At 42.0% G+C, this 19,775-nt stretch overlaps 1 protein-coding gene across 14 annotated transcripts in view; it reads right to left on the bottom strand.

Moving 5' to 3' along the window:
* The window catches only part of Pkp4 (plakophilin 4), a 225,997-nt gene that overhangs the window by 69,156 nt on the left and 137,066 nt on the right, over window positions 1-19,775 (bottom strand). For all 14 annotated transcript variants that reach the window (XR_009378791.1, XM_059260491.1, XM_059260493.1 and 11 more), the window contains one exon: window positions 2,027-2,061. Coding sequence is in view for 12 of the 14 variants with exons in the window: in XM_059260491.1 (XP_059116474.1) it covers window positions 2,027-2,061 (35 nt within the window). In the remaining 2 variants the exon portion in view is untranslated. The remainder of the gene's footprint in view (window positions 1-2,026; window positions 2,062-19,775) is intronic.

Here is a 19,775-nt window from a genome sequence, read left to right as displayed (position 1 = left end):
CCTCTTCCACAGAGGGGCGCCTTTAATATTTCCCAAGGACTGGGCATTTTCTAGGTCCAGAGAGGAAAAAGGAACTTGCCAAGGGATCTAAATGTAGTTGTGAAGCTAATGTACATGCCCTCAAACCTTGCTACATTTATTAGTCATTCATCTATGCGTGTATTCATTCAGTCAGGTGAGCAGGGCAGACACAGTCCCTGCCCATTGTGATGACCTGACATACTGTAACAAAGTAGGGAAATAACACTGGTCCCAGCTGACGCCCTGGGCTCCTCGGTTTCAGATCATCTCTGATTACCTCCCAGGAACAGCAAGCAGGGCTGTTCTCAGGGTTCCAGCCTTGCTGTCACTCAGATGGTCCACAGCACTCTGGCTGCGTGTCTGAACCATCTGGTGAAACCTGAGCGTGCAGGGCTATCTGCTCAACAGGAGTGTCTTCACACTGGACTGCGGCTTACATTCACATTCATACCTAGTCACTAAATGTTCTCCTTTGCGCCTTTTCCATTAAACCCAGCATGCCAACACCATAGTCCAAAGTGTCCCAAAGACTGGCTCTCCATCCTGAATTTCCCAGATTTTCAATGAAGCCGCCCTCCTACTCTGTGCCAGACCTCAAGGTTATCATTGTCTTCTGTCCACACCAAGCCAGTCTCCAAATTCTTAGTAACAGCCCAGTCCAGAGGTTCCCACACCAACTTAGGCAGTACATTTCCAGCTGGTCTTTCTTTGCTGCATTTTCTTCTATCCAATCCATAACTATGCAGTTTCTCCCGTGGATATGTAAATGATTTGACTCTTCTTAAAGGATTTTCAGGGTTTCTTCATAACTACTGAGAGACTCAACCTCCCTGCTGGTCCAATTCAGCCCTCTAACATCTACACATCGTCTCCCTTTCCAAACTAGTTTCAAATAGTCCCACACACTGCTGTACTGTGTGTTCTGTCTGGTGGGAATGTCTCCTCTCCAGTCTGGTGGAGGAGAAGACCAGGTGGGCTTCAGGCTCATGTTTGCATAGCTATCTTAGAAGTGGTCTGTCCATCTGTGACACAAAGCTCCCCGCCCCCTCATTTCCAAGGTAGCCGCATATTCTTTCATGGGGTATCTCTGCTTTTACTAACATGGTATATGCAGGTCTTGCAGGTAAGGAGCTTTCCCATTATCTTTGACACATCAACAGTTTGAACAAACAAGCACTGTAGAACAGCAATGTGAGTAACATCGAATTCCATGGCAAAGTGCAGATAAGCTTAGATACTGGGCATCCGGTGCTCTGGGTTTTCTTCAAGGCTAACTTGCTCACCTTATAAACTCCATATGGCTGGTAGTGGAGGGCAGGTGTGCTGTGCCACTACTGTCTGCCCAGCCGGGTGCACAGCATCCAGCATATGGCATAGGTGCTTGACTGCCTCATACTGACTGAAGACTGAGTATGACCCTTGCAGTAGCGGCAGGTACTCTTTGTAATGGAATTCATCCTCCATGTGGCAAGTTTAGGGAAAAGGATATACAAACTGTATTAAAGTCTACCAGACTATATTAGGAGCAGCAGCTATTTTAAATGTGAGTATATAAAATGAACATTTCAAGCAACTCTAAGCATGTCAATGAAAACTTTGATGGATCCTTTTTCACAATAACCTTCCTGGTGTCCCCTCTGTTTCCTTGTGATGAAAAGCTTCAGACACACAGTTGATGGTAGTGGTGTTGCTGTGCAATGCTGTAACTTTCAATTATGCTAAAGGATGAAGGTTATTAGAACCACAACATCAGAGCGAAGTTCAGTCTCGGGACTGCCAAAAGCTCTGCGTGGCTTACTCCACCATGAGACAGGAGGTTAAAGAATAGGCGAAGGAGGAGTGAGGGACTTAGCTCCGTGGTCGAGTATTTGCCCAGTGTGCACGAGGCCCTGGGTTCAGGCCTAGCACAGGGCTTATGGGGTGGGTGCTAGCTAAGTAACTGCTTTTTTGTGTGTCTCTAAAACACAAAACACTTTTTATATAATAATAATAATAAAAAGCATACCTGTTGATCTCCAAGGAAACGACTTTTCAGTTGAGCTGGAGAAAAAGAAAAAAAAATTTGTTTTGTCATAGAATTTAACTGCGGGCTTATTTTGCACACCAACACTTTATTTGTGGCATCAAATTACGTAAAAGTATTAAAATCTCAAGTAAAATTCAAAATTACCCTTCTAAATTACTTTTTAAACTGTATTTAACCTTCTGTATCATTAGGGATGAACTGTATTGGAGATTAGACAGATTATAAAGAGATCAGAACAACTGAGTACATTAACAGAGCTGGTATTTGTGACATTTTTAAACCACATGTGCAGCACATACATTTAACAAGACCTACAAGGCCACTAAAATGCTCAAAGGAAGCCACGAGAGACTCCAACAGACACGCAAGTTAGCAGGGGCATTCTCTGAGTGGAAAGTTGTCTTATAAAAGCTAAACCACATTCTTAGACCAGTACATTAAAAAAATGAGGACTTGCAGGCCAGGGCAGTATTTGAGTTAGTTTCCTTAGCTTACAGCAATGGTTCTCAACCTGTGGGCCACAACCCCTTTGGGGATTTTCAAAGGGATTGCTTAAGAACACTGGAAAACACAGATATTTACATTATGAATCATAATAGTAGCAAAATTACAGTTATAAAATAGCAATAAAATAATTTTATGGCTGGGGGTCACCACTACATGAGGGACTGTATTAAAGGGTCACAGCATCAGGGAGGTTGAGAACCACTGGCTAATAGTATATGTATTTAAAGAAATATTTTCGTGTGAAAACATATTTGTGTGCCTCCTTGTCCTTCTCTGCCATGTATCAATTAATACAGGACATTATGGCATTAGAGGACAGTGTGCCGGAACACAAACTAGAAGATTAAGCATTTGTCAAATGTAAATGAAAGCACTTAAGATATGGATCTCTGTCTTGAATATATTATGTTCTGATTCCAAAGCCAGTGCTCCTAAACACCAAGATAGACAGACAGAACATACATACATGCATACATACAGACACGCACAGATACACAGACACAGACACATACACACACCACCCACACCACCTACAGAGAAGTCTAGTTATTCATTTGGGGTAAGAACACTGATTTTTTTCTTTCTGTTTTTAAATATTTTTTCTCTCTTTTTGAAAGTAGAAAAGAAACCCCAAATACTTTGGGGGAGCATTTAATAACTCATGAAAAACAGCTGTAACTCTAGGCTTAAATAAGCAAACACCACAAAAGGAAGGATGTGGAGCTGACGAAAGGTCCAATGCTGTCTGCTGCAGTTCCGCCCTCCTGTCTAACACCCCGACATCTCTCCCAAGGACTCAAGGGTCGATGGGAATTTTGCTGGGTGACAGTGCGTGTGATTTGCCCTTTTTCCACCATAGGCAGAGCAGTTCACGTCACAGGACCTGGATTGGGTTCCAAGCAGGGTAACCGCTCCCATGAATGGAGGCAATCAGCGAGTACTCATCTCGTCCGAGCTCCAGGAGTGTTGCTCCAGTTAATGTGCTCTTATGCCATTTCAAGGACACAGCTGGGGGCGGGGCACAGTGAGCAAATCTTAGTAGGGGCTGTTTGTCTTGCTCCTATCCTGTAGCAGGTCACTACATCGACCTTGAACTCAGAAAGTGGTTTCTTTCTTACGACAGGTTTCAGTTTCTTTGTATTTCTGTTATTTAATTTTACTCTTAAAATACTTAGTTTTCCAGACACTCGGACTGGTAATGCCTCACTGTGTAGCTGCCAAAACAATCCCATTTTGTGTCAACATGAACGCACGCTGCCAACCAAACTGCCATGCAGAACTGCTTAGTAGAGGTCATGTATCTTGGGACTACCATGAAAGGTTATTAAGCTCTGAGTTTTCACTTGCATAACTTTAATGGAATGCTTGGTAATGTTTCCCATCTTTACAATTATTAACCTTATCACATCACTGATTAACCTTATCACGTCACTCTGGGCTGCTGCTCAGAGTAGCAGAGGCTGTGGATGTCTGGCTCCTCTCTGGGCCTGGCTGGCACACAGGAGATGCTTCAGACAGTGCTTCTTCACAGAATGTGAAAAGCCTCAAGCAGCTCACTGTTCTGGGCAGTGAGGTAAATACTGACGGAGAGCTATAACTTTGATCAAGCCGATTAACTTTTTCCATCCTTTGTCATGAGGAGGCAGCAGTAGCTTTTTTGGGGGGCGGGGCAGCACAAAAATCAGGCAAATAGCATTTTGCTGCTGAAAACACCTTAGGTCCCCTAAATACAGCATGGTATCCCTCAAGTCAATGAGAATCTTCAGCTAAAATTACCTTATTTCAATTTAAAGGAATATAAACAACTCATTAGGAAAAGCAGCTAACAATGAACATTAAAAATAAGCCAAATTGCCAGAGTGCATTTGGAAGACCACACATTACCCAATTACCTTGATGATGCTGTGTAGGAAGTATGGTCTGTGCTCTTCAGAACAGTGTTCTCTTTTGAAAGTATTCACTTTAACTGAGTCTCAAACTGTTCACTCTGGGACTCAAGGACTGAAGACTGAATAGATGGAATCTAAAACGCTGTTTAACACAGCTCACTGTTTGAGAGCTGGTGGGGGCAGATCTACCTTACAGCCACCAGAGGCAGCTTCAGCCAAGAAGGAAAGGCCTGCTCCCTTCTTTCTCTCTTCTCTCCCCACCATCTATTCCTAGAAACACTTCCCAACCGATGCTGGCTGTCTACCATGTATCTGCAGGCACTGTGCCCACAAGACTCCACCCTGGCTCCCTTTCACGTCCCTTCTGAAGATGCCAAGCAGCTTGTGTTCTAGGATCTTCCACTGGAATGTGAAAGACATTTAAAACACAAGGACTGAGTCACCAACAAGAGTTTTATGTCAATAGGAAGATATCGTCACAATTTCAAATAACTTGATTATCAACCATTTACAGTGGGCCATTCACGTGTTTAGAAGTGTCCAGGTCAGATGAAAACAAATAAAAAGAAACTTGCTGGCAAATTAACCAATCAAAGCTTTGCATTTTAAGTAAAATATTAGTTTTTTTTTATTTTAGGCAGAGACTATACATTTTTGTGCTACATAGAATATGTAGCAAATCACTGTAAAATTCTATACATATGGAATTAGTTTTTATTCACAGATAAAAATGGCTACTTAGAGCGGTGTAGCGTGTTTGAAAATTCTCCTGAGTTTGGTCTTCTGACAGGAGTTAGGAAACTTGCCTGTTCATACTCCACCTACACCCGAGGACAGTCTAGTGAGTGGGTTACAAAAGTCGTGTGAGAAGAAAGTGGTGCTGACCTGAGTATTTGCCACGGGCTCAGCCACTGCAGTGAGCACTGGTCCCGGCCACCAGGATTCAGAATCTGGTGCATGCACCTTCCTAGTCTCTATGAATTGATACCTAGTCATCTCTTTCTGATTATGCAAACCAGGGAGGGAGGTTGTTGGTAACGAAAGTCATGACTGGCTTATCGGAAGACTAACAAATACACACAGTCCTGTGAATTGCAGCCAATATTTCCAATCACACTTCATGCTCAACATGTTTCAATTCTTTCCTGGAAAGTGAGTCCACTTTAGTCAGGACCACAGAGTCACTCAACCTGGAAAGCAGGAGTTATTTATTTCTCTGCCTAGGGGGACCTGAGTCTCCTTCACTCACACAAATGCTGCAAAAGCCGACACATAGCTCTCACCTCACTACCAGGGACAGAGGTTGGGCCTCCATCCTTTCATCCCAGTTTGGCTGGAACATTCTTTCCATCTTTCTCCTAATCAGTCTTCATGGTTTTGATTTCTTATCCTTTCAGGCTCTCGTTCTGCTGTTGCTACTGAGTTTCACTGAATGACAATAAATGGATGTCATTCTCCCACTGCTAACACACAAACAGATCCACAGAAGACAAAATGCAAACCTCCGAGGGTGGTACAGAAGGTCCTTGCCACCTGGCTCCTTTAGTTTGCCCTTTCCCACACAAACCTACATTCCAGGAACTTGAAAGCACTTGAACTTGCCTCCTATGCCAAGCTGCTTCACACTTTGGATGCTATTTTTGGGGAAGAATGTGCAGGAACAGTCTAAAAATTCTCTTAAGAATTGTTCAAATGCCAGAGCTGCTGTGCAGGTACCTCGTGACTCTGTATGGATGGACTATATCCAGGAAACTGAGCACTCTAATCGAGTTTACCTTCACCTTGTGCCGCTTCCTATAGAATCGAGAACAGTCTCAGAAAATGCTCTACCTCTCCTGCCGACTCGGACACTACTGGCTGAGCCCTGGGGGGTCACAGTGAGAACAGAGTGGGGCCACCTAGTACCTCTGCCATGTCACTTCCCTCTAAGGTTGGCATCTGTCATTCAGATGCAAAGAACTTTCATCAATGGCTAACAAAGTCACCCACAGTTGCCCAATAGCAAATTAATTTCACTTAGGTGAACTACTCCAGAAATTGTCTTGTCTGTCCACTCCTTTCTCCTCCTTGATGACAACTAAGATCCTTCAAGAATCGGCTTGATGAGAGTTGACTCCTTGCACCTTCATATCAAGGCCTTGTCCAATCACTCACTTTAGTTTTGTACTTTTCATGATGGGAGTTGTGCTATTTGTTATGGGCTTCCATCACCATGTGACAGTTCTTCTTGGGGGAGAGACTGTGTCTCAATTCTAACCAGAATTGATAGGACACAGGAGTGCTTGCCAATCTCAATTCTTTTGCTTGTTTGGTGTTAAAGGTAAATTCTAATGGATTTTCAATCTTTTTTTTTTTTTGTTTTAAACAAGGGAGGCAGATTACTCATTTTATGACGCAGTGGGTTTCTTGAATGTTCTTGGTGTTTTGCTGAGAATACCACTTTTTAAATATAACACCTGTATAAAAGGAAAACCTAGGACTTCAAAACACTTGTCCCATTGTCAGGTGAAATTCCCCTGTCCCCGGACTCCCATCAGCCATGTCATGTGCTTACTTTATACTAATCCTTGGCATGTAAGAAGTAGGCCTCCCTACTGCTACAAACCTCTGATGTTCCAAGAAACATCCACCAATAGGCTGTCCAGTTCAGCTAGTTTTGTTTTCCCTGTGTTGGGAGACAGGGCCCTCATCTGTTGCTTTTAGGTAGACTGACTAAGAAATGCAGTCTCTACATTAGACTCACTCTGTCTGAGGGTCCAAACAAGTACACTTCAGACAAAATGAAACAATAAATCTTGATTGCTCTTCCCCCAAAAAGCCCAGATAGCTCCCGTCCTGACATTAGGCTACCTGAGGAAAAATAGAAAAGCCAATAAATATAGTAGGTGACAAAGGAGCTGTGCTGTGCCTACTTGTAGAATAAGGATGCTACAAGACAAACCGATACCGGGAACCCCTCAGGAGCGCTGACCACCCTGGTTTAAAAAATTCATTAGCCAAGGCAGAAGGAAGTTTTAGCAGCAGTCTGAAAGCAATTCTTGGCATTTAACTAAACTTTAGGGACTATCCTCCAAAGTTGCTTGATGTACATCGTCAGCTTCAACAGACTCTCCTTCTTCTTATGTCTTATTGCTAGGGCAGGCTTAGACCAGCAGTCATGCGATTTCCTTCAATCCTCTGTTTACTAGAGACCAAGAACCATTCTTCCTGGCCTTTATGCAGTTAGCCATTAGTCCCTTCTGTTCCAGAGGTAATTCCCAACATCTCAGTAAGGAGAGAAAGTGAAAACATGAAAACAGCCATAACTCCAGATTAGTTATTTTGTATGTTATGAATTTGTCCCGGAGAATGGTACAGGTTCATAAATCTATGGGACATAACAAATGAGACAGGGTAAAGGGTCTCTTCACAATTATTTCTGTGATCTGAGAGAGATGTTGCGGTTAAGGGTAGACTGCACTCCAGATTAAGAAGGACACCCTTCACATAGGACACAGCAACTCCTGACAGCAGTCTTGAGCTATCCCCACTTGCAGACAAGCGTTTGCTTTGGTCCATGTCCATCTCCACTCCAACTCCAGTCATGAGTATGAACCACAGAGGGGCAATAAGGTGGCTGGAGAGAGACAGAACAGAGATGCCAAGTACTGTAGGAAAGCTGCAAAGGCCTGCAGCCTGACTCAGGTATTTCCCTTTCAATGGCTCTTGACTTGAAAAACCTGTTCCGCTCTCAGAATGTACTTTCACAGTTCCAATATTTAAAAAATCACAAACGGCAGGGATAGCAAAGTGCCACGAAAGTACAGTCTTGGTTTTCTTTGGCTAGGAGGTTTGGTAAACTTAGTGGTCATCCACTGTTTCATTTCTATCCATGTGTTTTCCTACTTCTCATGTTCATTCTATCTTAAACTCATGCTACATACTCGACTGTAGTTTTAGATCCCTTTATAATAGCTGTCTAAAATACACTCCAGAAAAAGGTTAAGATATTAATAAATAATATTACGACCAGTCTCCCAAAGAGAAAACGACTATTTGATGCACAGTGCAGACATTCAAGGTGGAGGAAACATGCCGAGCAACAGAGGCGAATACATTTTAGATGATGTTAAATATTCTTTGACAAAAGCGTTTTGTGTGAGTGCTTTGAATCTATGAATAAAAGATTTGGAAGACCATATGGAAAGCGAAGATCAAAGAGGATGTGTTACTAGAGGAAAAGGAGACAAACAGTTCCCTGTGGCATCCCCATAAATTACACAGGAAGTCAGACTTCTGCTGAGGCCCACCACACAACAGGTGTCCTGATTAGTCCAAGAAATCCAGAGAGAAAGAGGGTTTCCTAATATCCCAGCTAACACTTGAAACACAAGCAAACGGAGAGAAAATAGTAAGAAGGTTAACACAGGACTGTACTTTCCTGCAATGGATTCAGCCATAGCCCAAGGTCCTATTCAGGCAAAGGTGTAGGAATTCAGGCAAAAATCCAGCTTAGGAATTGACAGGTGGATGGGCATTATCTGTGTTTATGGTCTGGAAAATGCTGTTGATCCCCATTTCTGATCTATTCAAACGCTCTAAAGACAGGACACAGAGAGGGGAAAAACTAAGGTCCAAGTAAAAATGATAAGTGTTCACATAAAAACGTCCTTTTCTTTTGGAGTCAAGACAATCCCAACCTCACAATTTTAAATTAAAGTGGCAATGGTAAGGAGCAGGAAAAGAATTTTTTAAAAAAGGAAGGAGAAAAACATTTCTACTTCTCTACATGAGACAAATACAACAGCAATTCAGGACTAAGCTGTAGAGATCTAAGAAAAGCACTGATATCCACAAACCTTCCAGTTTATCAACAGAAAGCCTTGTCTGATGCACACGACTTCATTTTATATAGTCTTTAGCATTTAGAATGTTCGGGAGGACTGACAAGGTTGCTTAATAGGTTAGGACACTTGGGCAAGCCTATCAACCTGTGCTCTAGTCCCAGAACCACAAAAGGTGGCAGAAAGAAAGCTGTTCTTTGATATTCAAATGTGTGCCATGGCATGTGTGCCCATCTTACACGTTATACATATATACATATACGCAAGAATAATAGAGAAAAAATGCATTGGAAAATCTACTTAATGTAAAAATTTATTCCATGAGACAATTATTCCTTCAATTGTATATATATATATATATATATATATATATATATATATATATATATATATATATATATATATATAATTGGTGTGTGGTTTGTGTGTGTGTGTGTACACATGTACAAAGGCTAGATGTTGATGTCTGGTGTCTTCCCTCTACTGTTCTCAACCTCAGTTTTTGGGACAAGGCTTCTTACTGATCCAACTGCCCTGGCTGGCCAGCACATCCCTGAGACCCTCCATCTCCCTTACCGTGCTGGGATTACAAATGTCTACTGCAACACTCTGGGGACCTAAACTTGGGTCCTCACATCTGCACAGCAAACCTTTTAATGACCGTCATAGCCTCAGCTTCTAAAAATTCATTTTTAAAAAGAATTCAAGTCTGCATTTTAAATAAAATATTTACTTTGCTAATAATTTAGCAGTTTAGACAGTTAACAGCAAATGACCGGGTCAGATATGGTGGTGCACATCTCTAACTCCAGTGCTTGGGAGGCTGCAGAGATATCATCCATGCAGTGTGCATTTAAAAATAATTTCTGCCTACTGATTAGCCAGGCCAATAATTTTATCTTTATGAAGAGTGAAGGTTCTTTAACTTATAAAAGAAATTTTGTTCCAGTTACAAAAATAAAGAAGAGCACAGCATACTTTTAAAATTTCTACTGTGCTCCAGTTTCTCGCTGTAATCACGTTCTCAACTCTTGATTTATAGACCAGGGCCATAAGAAGCTCTTTTTGTGCTGAGGGAGGAATGAATTCACATGTGGGAGGAAGACAGATCTAGCATCATCAATAACTGTCTGGGGAAAGAACAGAGCCTGGAGACAGTCAATAGCCAGCCACTGCTGCTCTACACAGGAATGTCTAAAACCCAGACGAGGGGCTTCGGAATGCTTAAAGGCCCTGGTTCATCCCAGTCTCAAATCTACCCAGCCACTTTCTCTTCGCTACTTACCACTGCTTCCCATATACATGCATAGAATTTCCAGCTACCAAATGGGTTGGTGGTGGTGGTGGGGGACATGAGAATGGATCATTCTTGAGAGAGGTGACCTGTAAAGCCCCTCAGGTGGCCAGCCCCTTCCAAAGCACAGGCACGGGGAGTGCATGGTCAAGAATGTTTTACACCTCTAATGTGAATCCATAAAGCAATAACAATGCACAATGTGACAGAGCAGAGAGCTGACCAGCTTAATCTTTCCCCTTTACCATTCATGGCCACTGTAAGTCAACATGACCCATACATAGGGAAGGCTTATGGGAGATATGGAGAAAAGTGTAAATTATAATCTATAAAATTTAAAATCAGGGCTGGGAAGACTGCCAGGTAAAGGCACTTGCTGTCAAGCCTGACGACCAGAGTTTGATTCCTAGGACCTACATGGTGGAAGGAGAGAGCTGACTTCCACAAGTTGTCCTCTGACCTCTCTATTCATGCTGTGGAATGTGTACATGCCCTCAAACAAACACATTTTTTTTTTTTTAAATTTAAAGCCAGGCAGTGGTGGTGCACGCCTTTAATCCCACCACTTGGGAAGTAGAGGCAGCTGGAACTCTGTGAGTTCAAGGCCAGCCTAGTCTACAGAGGAAGTTCCAGGACAGCCAGGGCTACACAGTGAAACCCTGTCTCGAGAAAACAAAAACAAAGAATTTTTAAAAATCAGGGCTAATAAGCAGTCTGCCTTTAAACTTTCAGAAGAATTTAAATTCTGACTATGAAATCTTAAGAGTTTTAGGAAATTGCAATGTCTAATAAATATAACTATACTAATTTTATAAAAATGCAATACATTAGATCATAGATGAGATGAAAAGAACAGGGAAGGAGATTGGAAAGAACAAGGAGGATGGGAGGGTAGTGTGGAGAAAGGGGTGGAGGAACAATTAACAATACAGAGGTTTGAAAAAGCCATATGAAACCTACTACTTTACAAGCTACACACATGTACACATTCACATAAAAGACTTTAATTGGAGTTAGCCTACACAGGGAATAATGCAGAAGACAGGGAACACTACACAGAAAATTAGTTCCAGGTGTTGGGTGCTGTCTTTGTTGGAGATCAGTGTCCTAGAGAGCCCCAAACAATATCAGTTATGCGGCCGCTCAGGGTTCCCCAGCAGAACTGGATGATAAGGCCCTGTTGCTGAGAACTCAGCTCTGGTCACAAGGCATGGAGAAATCAAGCTGGTAATGATCTGGAAGCTTCTTCTGTGTTGGTTAGCTTTCACAGCACCAGAGGGTGTCATTCAGGTTGCTGGCGGGACGCAATGGGAGATGTCATTAACAGCCATACCCAGCTGTAAACCTGGTGAGCTACAATAATGATAAGCATGGCAAGATACACCCCTGGGTACAATAGTGGCAGGAATGTTATAGGGCAGCCAACAACTTTCTGACAGAATTCAAGGCCAGTTCCACAGGAGGAAACAAATGTCTTGTACTGTAAATCCGGCCAAGACTGGGAGCTCACAGGTCCCAGGCGTGAACCTACTATTATTATTTTGTTAAATGGACCTGCATCAAACTCTTCTAAACTCTCTACCCACAGCTTAGTGCAGCTCTCACACTGCATCAGAGAAGTTTCTCTGAGCAATAGATGGTGGTTAATGCAGAAACTTACAACTCGTCAATCTGCACAGAAAAGGCATCTATGGGGTGCTTAGCCACGAATGAGGTGTCTGTATCACATCCCTGCCTCTCAGGTCCCAGGGACCATCACAGATCTTAGAGGAGGCAGAAGTATTGTAAGAGCCAAGGTCAAGGAGGACCGTAGCAAGATAAAGCCTTCTGCACACGACCGGTCTGCTGCACTCATGAACTCACAGCAGCTGTGCTTGCTTGCAAAAAATCAAGCCTGTCAGCTTGGCAGCATGGATGGTAGTGGGACTTCTGAGTCCCCACCCCTGGTTGAGAAGCTATGGACAGCTGGAGGTTTCTGGGCAAGGGAGAGTCAGTTTTCTTTAAGGTGTGGCTTCTGGCAAGCAACTGGTTGCTTTGTCTCTAAAACTGCTGTTCTGTTGAAAATGATTTCACTCAATTTGTAGAATTCCTGACAGTCTGAATCTAATTAGCTCACCAGCCCAGTGCCATTTACCATGCTCTTTGGTCTCCTGTATTTCCCAGATGGGCATTTACATGTAGATGCTGGAGCAATTTTGGGCAAGCAGACACCACAATGACTATTCTGTACTTTAGAATATGTCACACTAGACCATCAACTCCGGACTTTTAGCAGTCTGCCCTTCGACGTTAGAGATGAGGGAGATGTGACCTTAGTGCTCTCACACTGACTAGTTCACTGAGAAATGTGCCATCTCTTTGCTGAGAGCTTCAGCAACTGCTGGTGATCATTAAATTCCTTACTTTGTTTGTGGTTGAGAAGAATCACAAAAGGTGATTTTTAACATGTAGACTTACTCTGAACGTACCACTCTTAAAAAAAAAATAATATCCGCCTTTGTATTTACATTTAGAAGACATATAGTGTGAGACCCTTTCATATCCTACTCAAAGATCTTCTGACTGAGAAGTATCACAACATCAGTGCTGTTCAGGAAGCAGACACACTCTACATTCTGTTCCTCTTGTGGAGCAGCTCTGGTATCACGCTTGGAAAATTAACTTGAATTTGCTGTGGCTCCAATAGCAGAATAACTAATAATACAACTAAAGTTGGGATCAATAAATAATTGACCTAGGCTGTAGCAATGATCATAGGATCCCAAAATACTAGATACTGCTTGTATTTCAACTTAGAAAAAAGGCTGCAGGGTACCCACACACCACATCCCCAAAGATAGTTTTGGTTGGATTACGAGCCACCTACCCATGCAAACCAAATGTTGTACCAAAGCTTTTGGTGGATGTTAAAATGTGCAACTGTTCAATACAAGATTTTTAGCTATGAAAATCTGTAGCCTAGGGCTTTTCTTCCCTTCCATTTTGGAGCATTTTTCTCCCTGTTTAATTGCGGAGGGACACAAGCCTGGGATAGAAAAATCTATGCAAAACCAGATTAGATTGATTTGTTATTAAGTAGATTGTGAAGCCCTGGGGGGGACAGCTATAGGAACAATTCAGACATTAGAGAGCTGGCAAATGGATCTGGGTTGTTTTCTTCTCCCCAGGCTGGCATGCCATGTTCATCTTTACGGCAAGTTGATTAACTGCTGAAGACGTGCTAATGGATGGCCCTCACTTTTAGAAAGACAATCACACTTTCAATTTCCTTTTCCAAATATCATTGCATTAGAGCGACGTTGAGCAGTTCTCTGAAGGGCCAAGGAAACAGCTGGTCACACACAGCACTCTGCTCTGACTGCTAAGTTTAACGGCAACCATCTTTCAGTTCCTGAAGATCACAGTGATTCAATGAAGGTATGCTAACATTTTCTCCCAACAACAATCCACAGCACAAGCTGCACTGGTTAAAGTGCTGTTTCTCAAGGCTGGCTCCCAGAATTTCTGAGCTGGTACTTACACGGCTTCCTGTACCACGGCTGTGATGAACTAGCAGAAGCAACAATGGCCACGGCAGTTCCAGGTGGGCAAGCACAGTGATGGAGGCCGGGGGTTTAATGGCTTTCCTCCTGTATCGAGGGCAGCTATACAATACTCAAGTAGGAAGTGGAGGTGGGGGGGGGGGGCTTAAGTCTTTCCTAACTACTTATTGGTACCCTTGTGGAAAATACTATTGTTAGGGGGAAATGACATCTTAATGTTAGCCAGGCGTGCAATAATAATGAAAACCAAATCAAACCAAACCAGAAATCAAACTCTACTGAGCAATATTAGTAAGAGAATGAGTACAACTATCTCCTAATGCAACTGTCAATCCCATCTTTAAGAGCAGCTCTATGGCTATCCTCTTCTCTACTGTATTACTATAAACCAACACTTTTTAAACCCAGGGATCTACTAAGCAAGGACAAAGCCTGGGTAGCCAGTGTACTCTGTTGAACACAGAACTTGCCCAAAGTACATGGTGTCTGCAGCCATGCTAAGCACTGCAGCATTTGCATAGTGTTATCCAGTGATTGCCCTGCTAGAGTGGAAATGCCTGAGAAGAGACATACAGGTTTGCTGTGTCAGGCTAGCTCCAGGTTCAGGGAGACAATCATAAGAGATAGCAGGATATCTGATGTCTTCCTCTGCGTACTGCACACACAATCAACTCCAGATAAAGCGGGAATGCAAACTTTAGAAGTATAGGAAACGTGTTTTAAAAAAACATTTGGGCTAGCAAGAAGTCTCAGGGAGTGAAGAAGGGTGACTGCCAAGCCCGAGGACTCAAGTTCAGTTACTGCAGGGCACAGAGCAGGGCGAGAGAGCTGACTCCTGAAAGATGTCCTCGTCTGTGGGAAAGTTGTGCTTGAACATGCACGCACGCACGCACGCACGCACGCACGCACGCACGCACGCACGCACCATTCCACACACAACGTAAATACACAAATGTAAACATGCCACTTCTAAGAGTGTGTGTTCTAGAGTCTCACACATGTGGAAGAGAAGACACATTCAAACATGCTCAAGAGTTGAGAGGACTTTGGTTCTGGAGATGCTTATATTAAGTAAACTAAGGCAGATGAACAAACAGAAATACATCATGTTTTCACTTATGTCTCAAAGCTACAGTTTATTGAAAAGTAAGAAAAGGTGTGGGGCAGGGTAGTACACAGAGCAGTGTACAGATGTGGGGTGCAGTGGGTAAGAGGGTGACGACGCTGGCTGACAATAACTAACTGAACATCTAAACAGCTAGTAGAGAAGATATCTCCCCCAATAAATGGTGTGTGCCTAAGGTGACAGATAGCTATACCAATTAGTCTAACCGGATCATCTCTGGAACATACAAACATATGGCATATATTATATGTTAAAGATAAAACAAATTAAAAAGGCCGGGCAGTGGTGGCGCACGCTTTTAATCCCAGCACTCGGGAGGCAGAGGCAGGCGGATCTCTGTGAGTTCGAGGCCAGCCTGGGCTACCAAGTGAGTTCCAGGAAAGGCACAAAGCTACACAGACAAACCTTGTCTCGAAAAACCAAAAAAAAAAAAAAACCAAAACCAAAAACAAAAACAAAAAAACAAATTCAAAAGGAATGTTCAGTTAAAAAAGACATGAACAGCTTAATACTGTGATATAGCAGTATAAAAAAAATAAATCTACATGTACCAGTGTGGATACATCTCAGGAAGAAAAGGCAAATGCAGAATTACATAGAATTACATAGAACTTTATGTGTGTGAGTATTTTGGCTGTATGTATGTCTGGGTACCACACGGTGCCTGAGGAGGTCAGGTGTTTTGGATCCCAAGGAAATGAAGTTTCAGAGGTTGTGAGTCACCATGTGGGTACTGGGAATTGAACCTGGGTCTTCTGGATGAGCAGCCAATGCTCTTAACCACCGAATCATCTTTCCAGCCCCCTAAATGTGCATATTTTAAAAGCAGCAGAAAATTCACATGTTCGCATGTGAATATGAAGTATATTTAATATAAAAGCAGACAAAGCCAGCACTTGGGAGGCAGAGGCAGGTGAATCTCTGTGAGTTTGAGATCAGCCTGGTCTACAAAGTGAGTTCCAGGACAGGCTCCAAAAGCTACACAGAGAAACCCTGTCTCGAAAAACCAAAAAAGTACACAAAGTACCTTAGAAGACAACACACCAGTGGCTAGCTATAGGGAAAAGAGTGGGCAAAGGAAACTTGCTGTGTTTAATATTTTTCTTGATATAAAAAATGGAAGTCAATATAAAAAATTCTCAGTAATTTTGAATTCTGGGTATAAATATTCACATTTGCCACATCACTCTCTAGATCTGGGGCTGTTAGCACTTCTTAAAGATTATAAATACAGACAACTGCACAGTGAGGGCCAATAGACAGACAACAGAGGGGGTTCAGAGTGCTGTAGTGCTTCTAATATGGTGACGTGATCACTAACTCCTATGCCAAAAGCAAAACTGAGTTCTGTTTTCAGTAAGGACCCTGATTTTGTAGTCTGTTTGAAAATACTTTAAAAATATACATATAGCTAAAAAAAAAACCCCTAATGATTAAGGGGGAATGCTTAACAATGTAATTCTTAGTTTGGTTCAATAACTCATTAATGTTAAATAATTTAGGACTAGTAATTATAGAATATGAATTATGAAAATTCCAGAAAATGAAATAATGTTATCTTAATTAAAACAGTTTCTTAAATTAGATAATAGCATGGTACATATATTTTACATGCATGGGTTTCTGAATTTTCAACAGGTATTTTCCTCTTCATTAATTAGAAAAAAATTAATACAGCTAAGCTGCTTCCATATTTAATCAAAGATACTAGAACAGTATTAGAATAACCTGAAACTTTGATGCTAACTATAAACAATCTGCATTTGTGGTTCCTCCCAGCTATATCACCACTCAACATTTTTAAATGCTCAGTATCAGCGATGGTAAATTCATCTTAGAATCGTGACACACATTTGCTGTATAATGTTCTAGATTCATAACAGATTCTATTTCATGAGAAAACTATTTGGCTAACGAGTCCAATAACACTTGGTTGTGTTCTTAGTTAAGATGGGTGTCTAGGAACACTGCCTGCATACCCTTGGGCTTGTGCTCTAGAGTCCCATGGTCTAAGTTTCAATCAAATGTGTGCAACAGCCGTCACTTAGATATCTGTGCCCTAGATAAAATTCACTTGTGGCTTGAGTGGCAATGAGAGGTAGTAATTAAAAATGCCTTCTGGAAAAATGGTGCTGAGCTAACTGCCCTAGAAAAATGACTTCTGAAAGGCTGAGGGCAGCCAGACCAGCCAGACTCATTTTCTACCCTTCCGATGTGGAATTCTCCATTGTTTATAACAAGTTCTGCCATAAAAATTCAGTGTCACTAAATTTCCTCTGAAGAGTGTCTACATGATAAATATTCGCCGTGGAAATCCCAAAGAGTGTTTCTGAATTACATTCAAATATTAAGGAGTTTGTTCTTCATTTAGTCTGAATTAGAAATGAAGTCAGGGAGCTTCGACCTTTGACCATTAAAGGAGGCACCAGTGACCAGATCTAACGGGACATAAGGAAATGTACTGTAGTAAGAATAGCAGCACTGAAACAGCTTGACCTACTGTGCACAGACAGGAAGCTCAGCAAGGAAGGAGGACAGCAGGAACAGAGAGCAGCAGAGGGAAAAAGGTCCAGCAACCTGAGGGAGCGGGAGGATGGACAGACAGACCCAGAGGAATCCCCTTGGGCTCACCAGTACCCTAACACAAGGGAAGCTGAAGTAAACACCTTGGGCTTTCCCCTAAAAATCAAAGGCAGATCTCTTCACAATGGCCAATAATGAATGACAAGGAAGATGTGGAATGTCTGCATAATGCAGTATTATTTGGAAATAAAAAGGCAAGCTAAATACAAAATGGATGAACCTGAACACATTAAGTGAAGACACCAGATACAAAGGGCCGAATGTATAGCATTATATATTAAATATACAGAACAGAGTCACAGCAACAGGAAAGAGCTCCCAGCACCGAGAGAAGGAAAGAGTGGGGCCGTAACACTAATGGGTGAACACCTTTATGAATGTACCAAACCCACGAATTTGAAGGTTATATGAAATTATCTCATTAAAACAGCCACCCAGCAACAATAATAAAAATCCCTCAAGTTTTGAAGGCCAAAGCACTGAATGTCAAGGGGACAGAACTCTATCAAACATCTTCTCAAAGTGGTAAATTGAGTAATAAATGTCAAGGAACAGACAATCTTTTCAAAGATTTTCCATTTCAAAGAAGGCATTATTTGAGGCAGTTTATTTTACAATGATTTAAAAAAATATTCACTGAAAAAGATCTGAACCATGAAGAAACCTTTTTGGGTACTGTCAGTTTCTAAACACTTTCCGAATTTTTAGTGCTATCAACGGAAGCCTGATAGGATTCCTGATGACCCTATAAAATGCAAAACCATGAAACTTTTCCAGGGGTTCCATGGCCGTGGAGAATCGTCTCTTTTCATTAGAAGCAAACAGTTCTTCTCCTAAGCGGCAACAAGAAGACAGTCAAGGCTGCACAACCTTTTGTGAAACCATCAAGAGTTCTACTTGACTGGGGCTTTAAACTAAGACGAGAGAGAAACTGGGGGGCTGGCACCAACACCCCCTTTCCTTTCTGCAGTTATAAGGACAAGGCTTCTGTCTGCAAGCTTTAAGATAGCAGCAGCCGCCAGTGAAGAGCACTGTGCTTCCAAATAAGATTAGTGCATTTGAACATCACGTGAGAATATAATAGTTTCAGTAGTCTGAAACTATTAGCCTCTTTTTACTTCAATATTGATGCAAATTGAGTACTTTCATCTTCAAAAATGAAAATGCTATTTATAAGATAAAGTATAAGAAACAGATGTACAGCTTGCAAAGAAACACACTTTGACCAACAAGAACTTACCTAGAAGTAACTGCGAAACAAAAGGTGAGTTTCTGGGCAACAGAACAGTATCTCATGTCTGTTACCAGGAACAGTTTTCAAATCCTGTACCACAACTTAGAGAGTCTCAAGAATTCTAAGACTCATATGTTCAATGACTGACTTCTAGCCTAACTCTATTTTCTACTCTTGCCCAGTTTTGTGACCCAACGAGACGAGCAACTAGTGTGAGTTCCTTGCTTGAATGAGATGTGAACACAGGCATTCCTTGTGCACCTGAAGGCTGCTTTCTACAGCTGGTAGGTAGGATTTCCCCTGGCCAGCTTTCCCTCACTGTCACCTGCTGCTGGAAGGTTGCAGGAATCTCGACCTGCTGCCAAATGAGCATCACTGAGCTCTAAGCTATTGCTTCCCTGGGATTTTTTGGACAACTGGGGGCCATTAAAAGTTGTTCAACTAATAAGCTTGGCATACCAGAGTGCAACTTGAAGAATATGATGAAAAGTTACTCATGGGAAACACTTCCATTTAAAGAAAAAAACTGAAGAGGAAGAAATATAGCAAGGTTTTAAAAGTAGTTGTCTCATTTGAGAGGATGATGACAATACTCTCGGTGGATTGTGGAGGTGGCCATACAATTCTATGCCAATTGGGTCAGCTAGAAACCTTAAAGCTGTACTACAAAGGGGTGGATTTGTTGCAATTTATACTTCAACACACCTGACTTTAAAATACAGTAGTTATC

Source organism: Peromyscus eremicus, chromosome 4 (genome assembly GCF_949786415.1).
Source record: "Peromyscus eremicus chromosome 4, PerEre_H2_v1, whole genome shotgun sequence".
Taxonomy (NCBI): domain Eukaryota; kingdom Metazoa; phylum Chordata; class Mammalia; order Rodentia; family Cricetidae; genus Peromyscus; species Peromyscus eremicus.
This window is presented reverse-complemented; position numbering and strand designations above follow the sequence as displayed.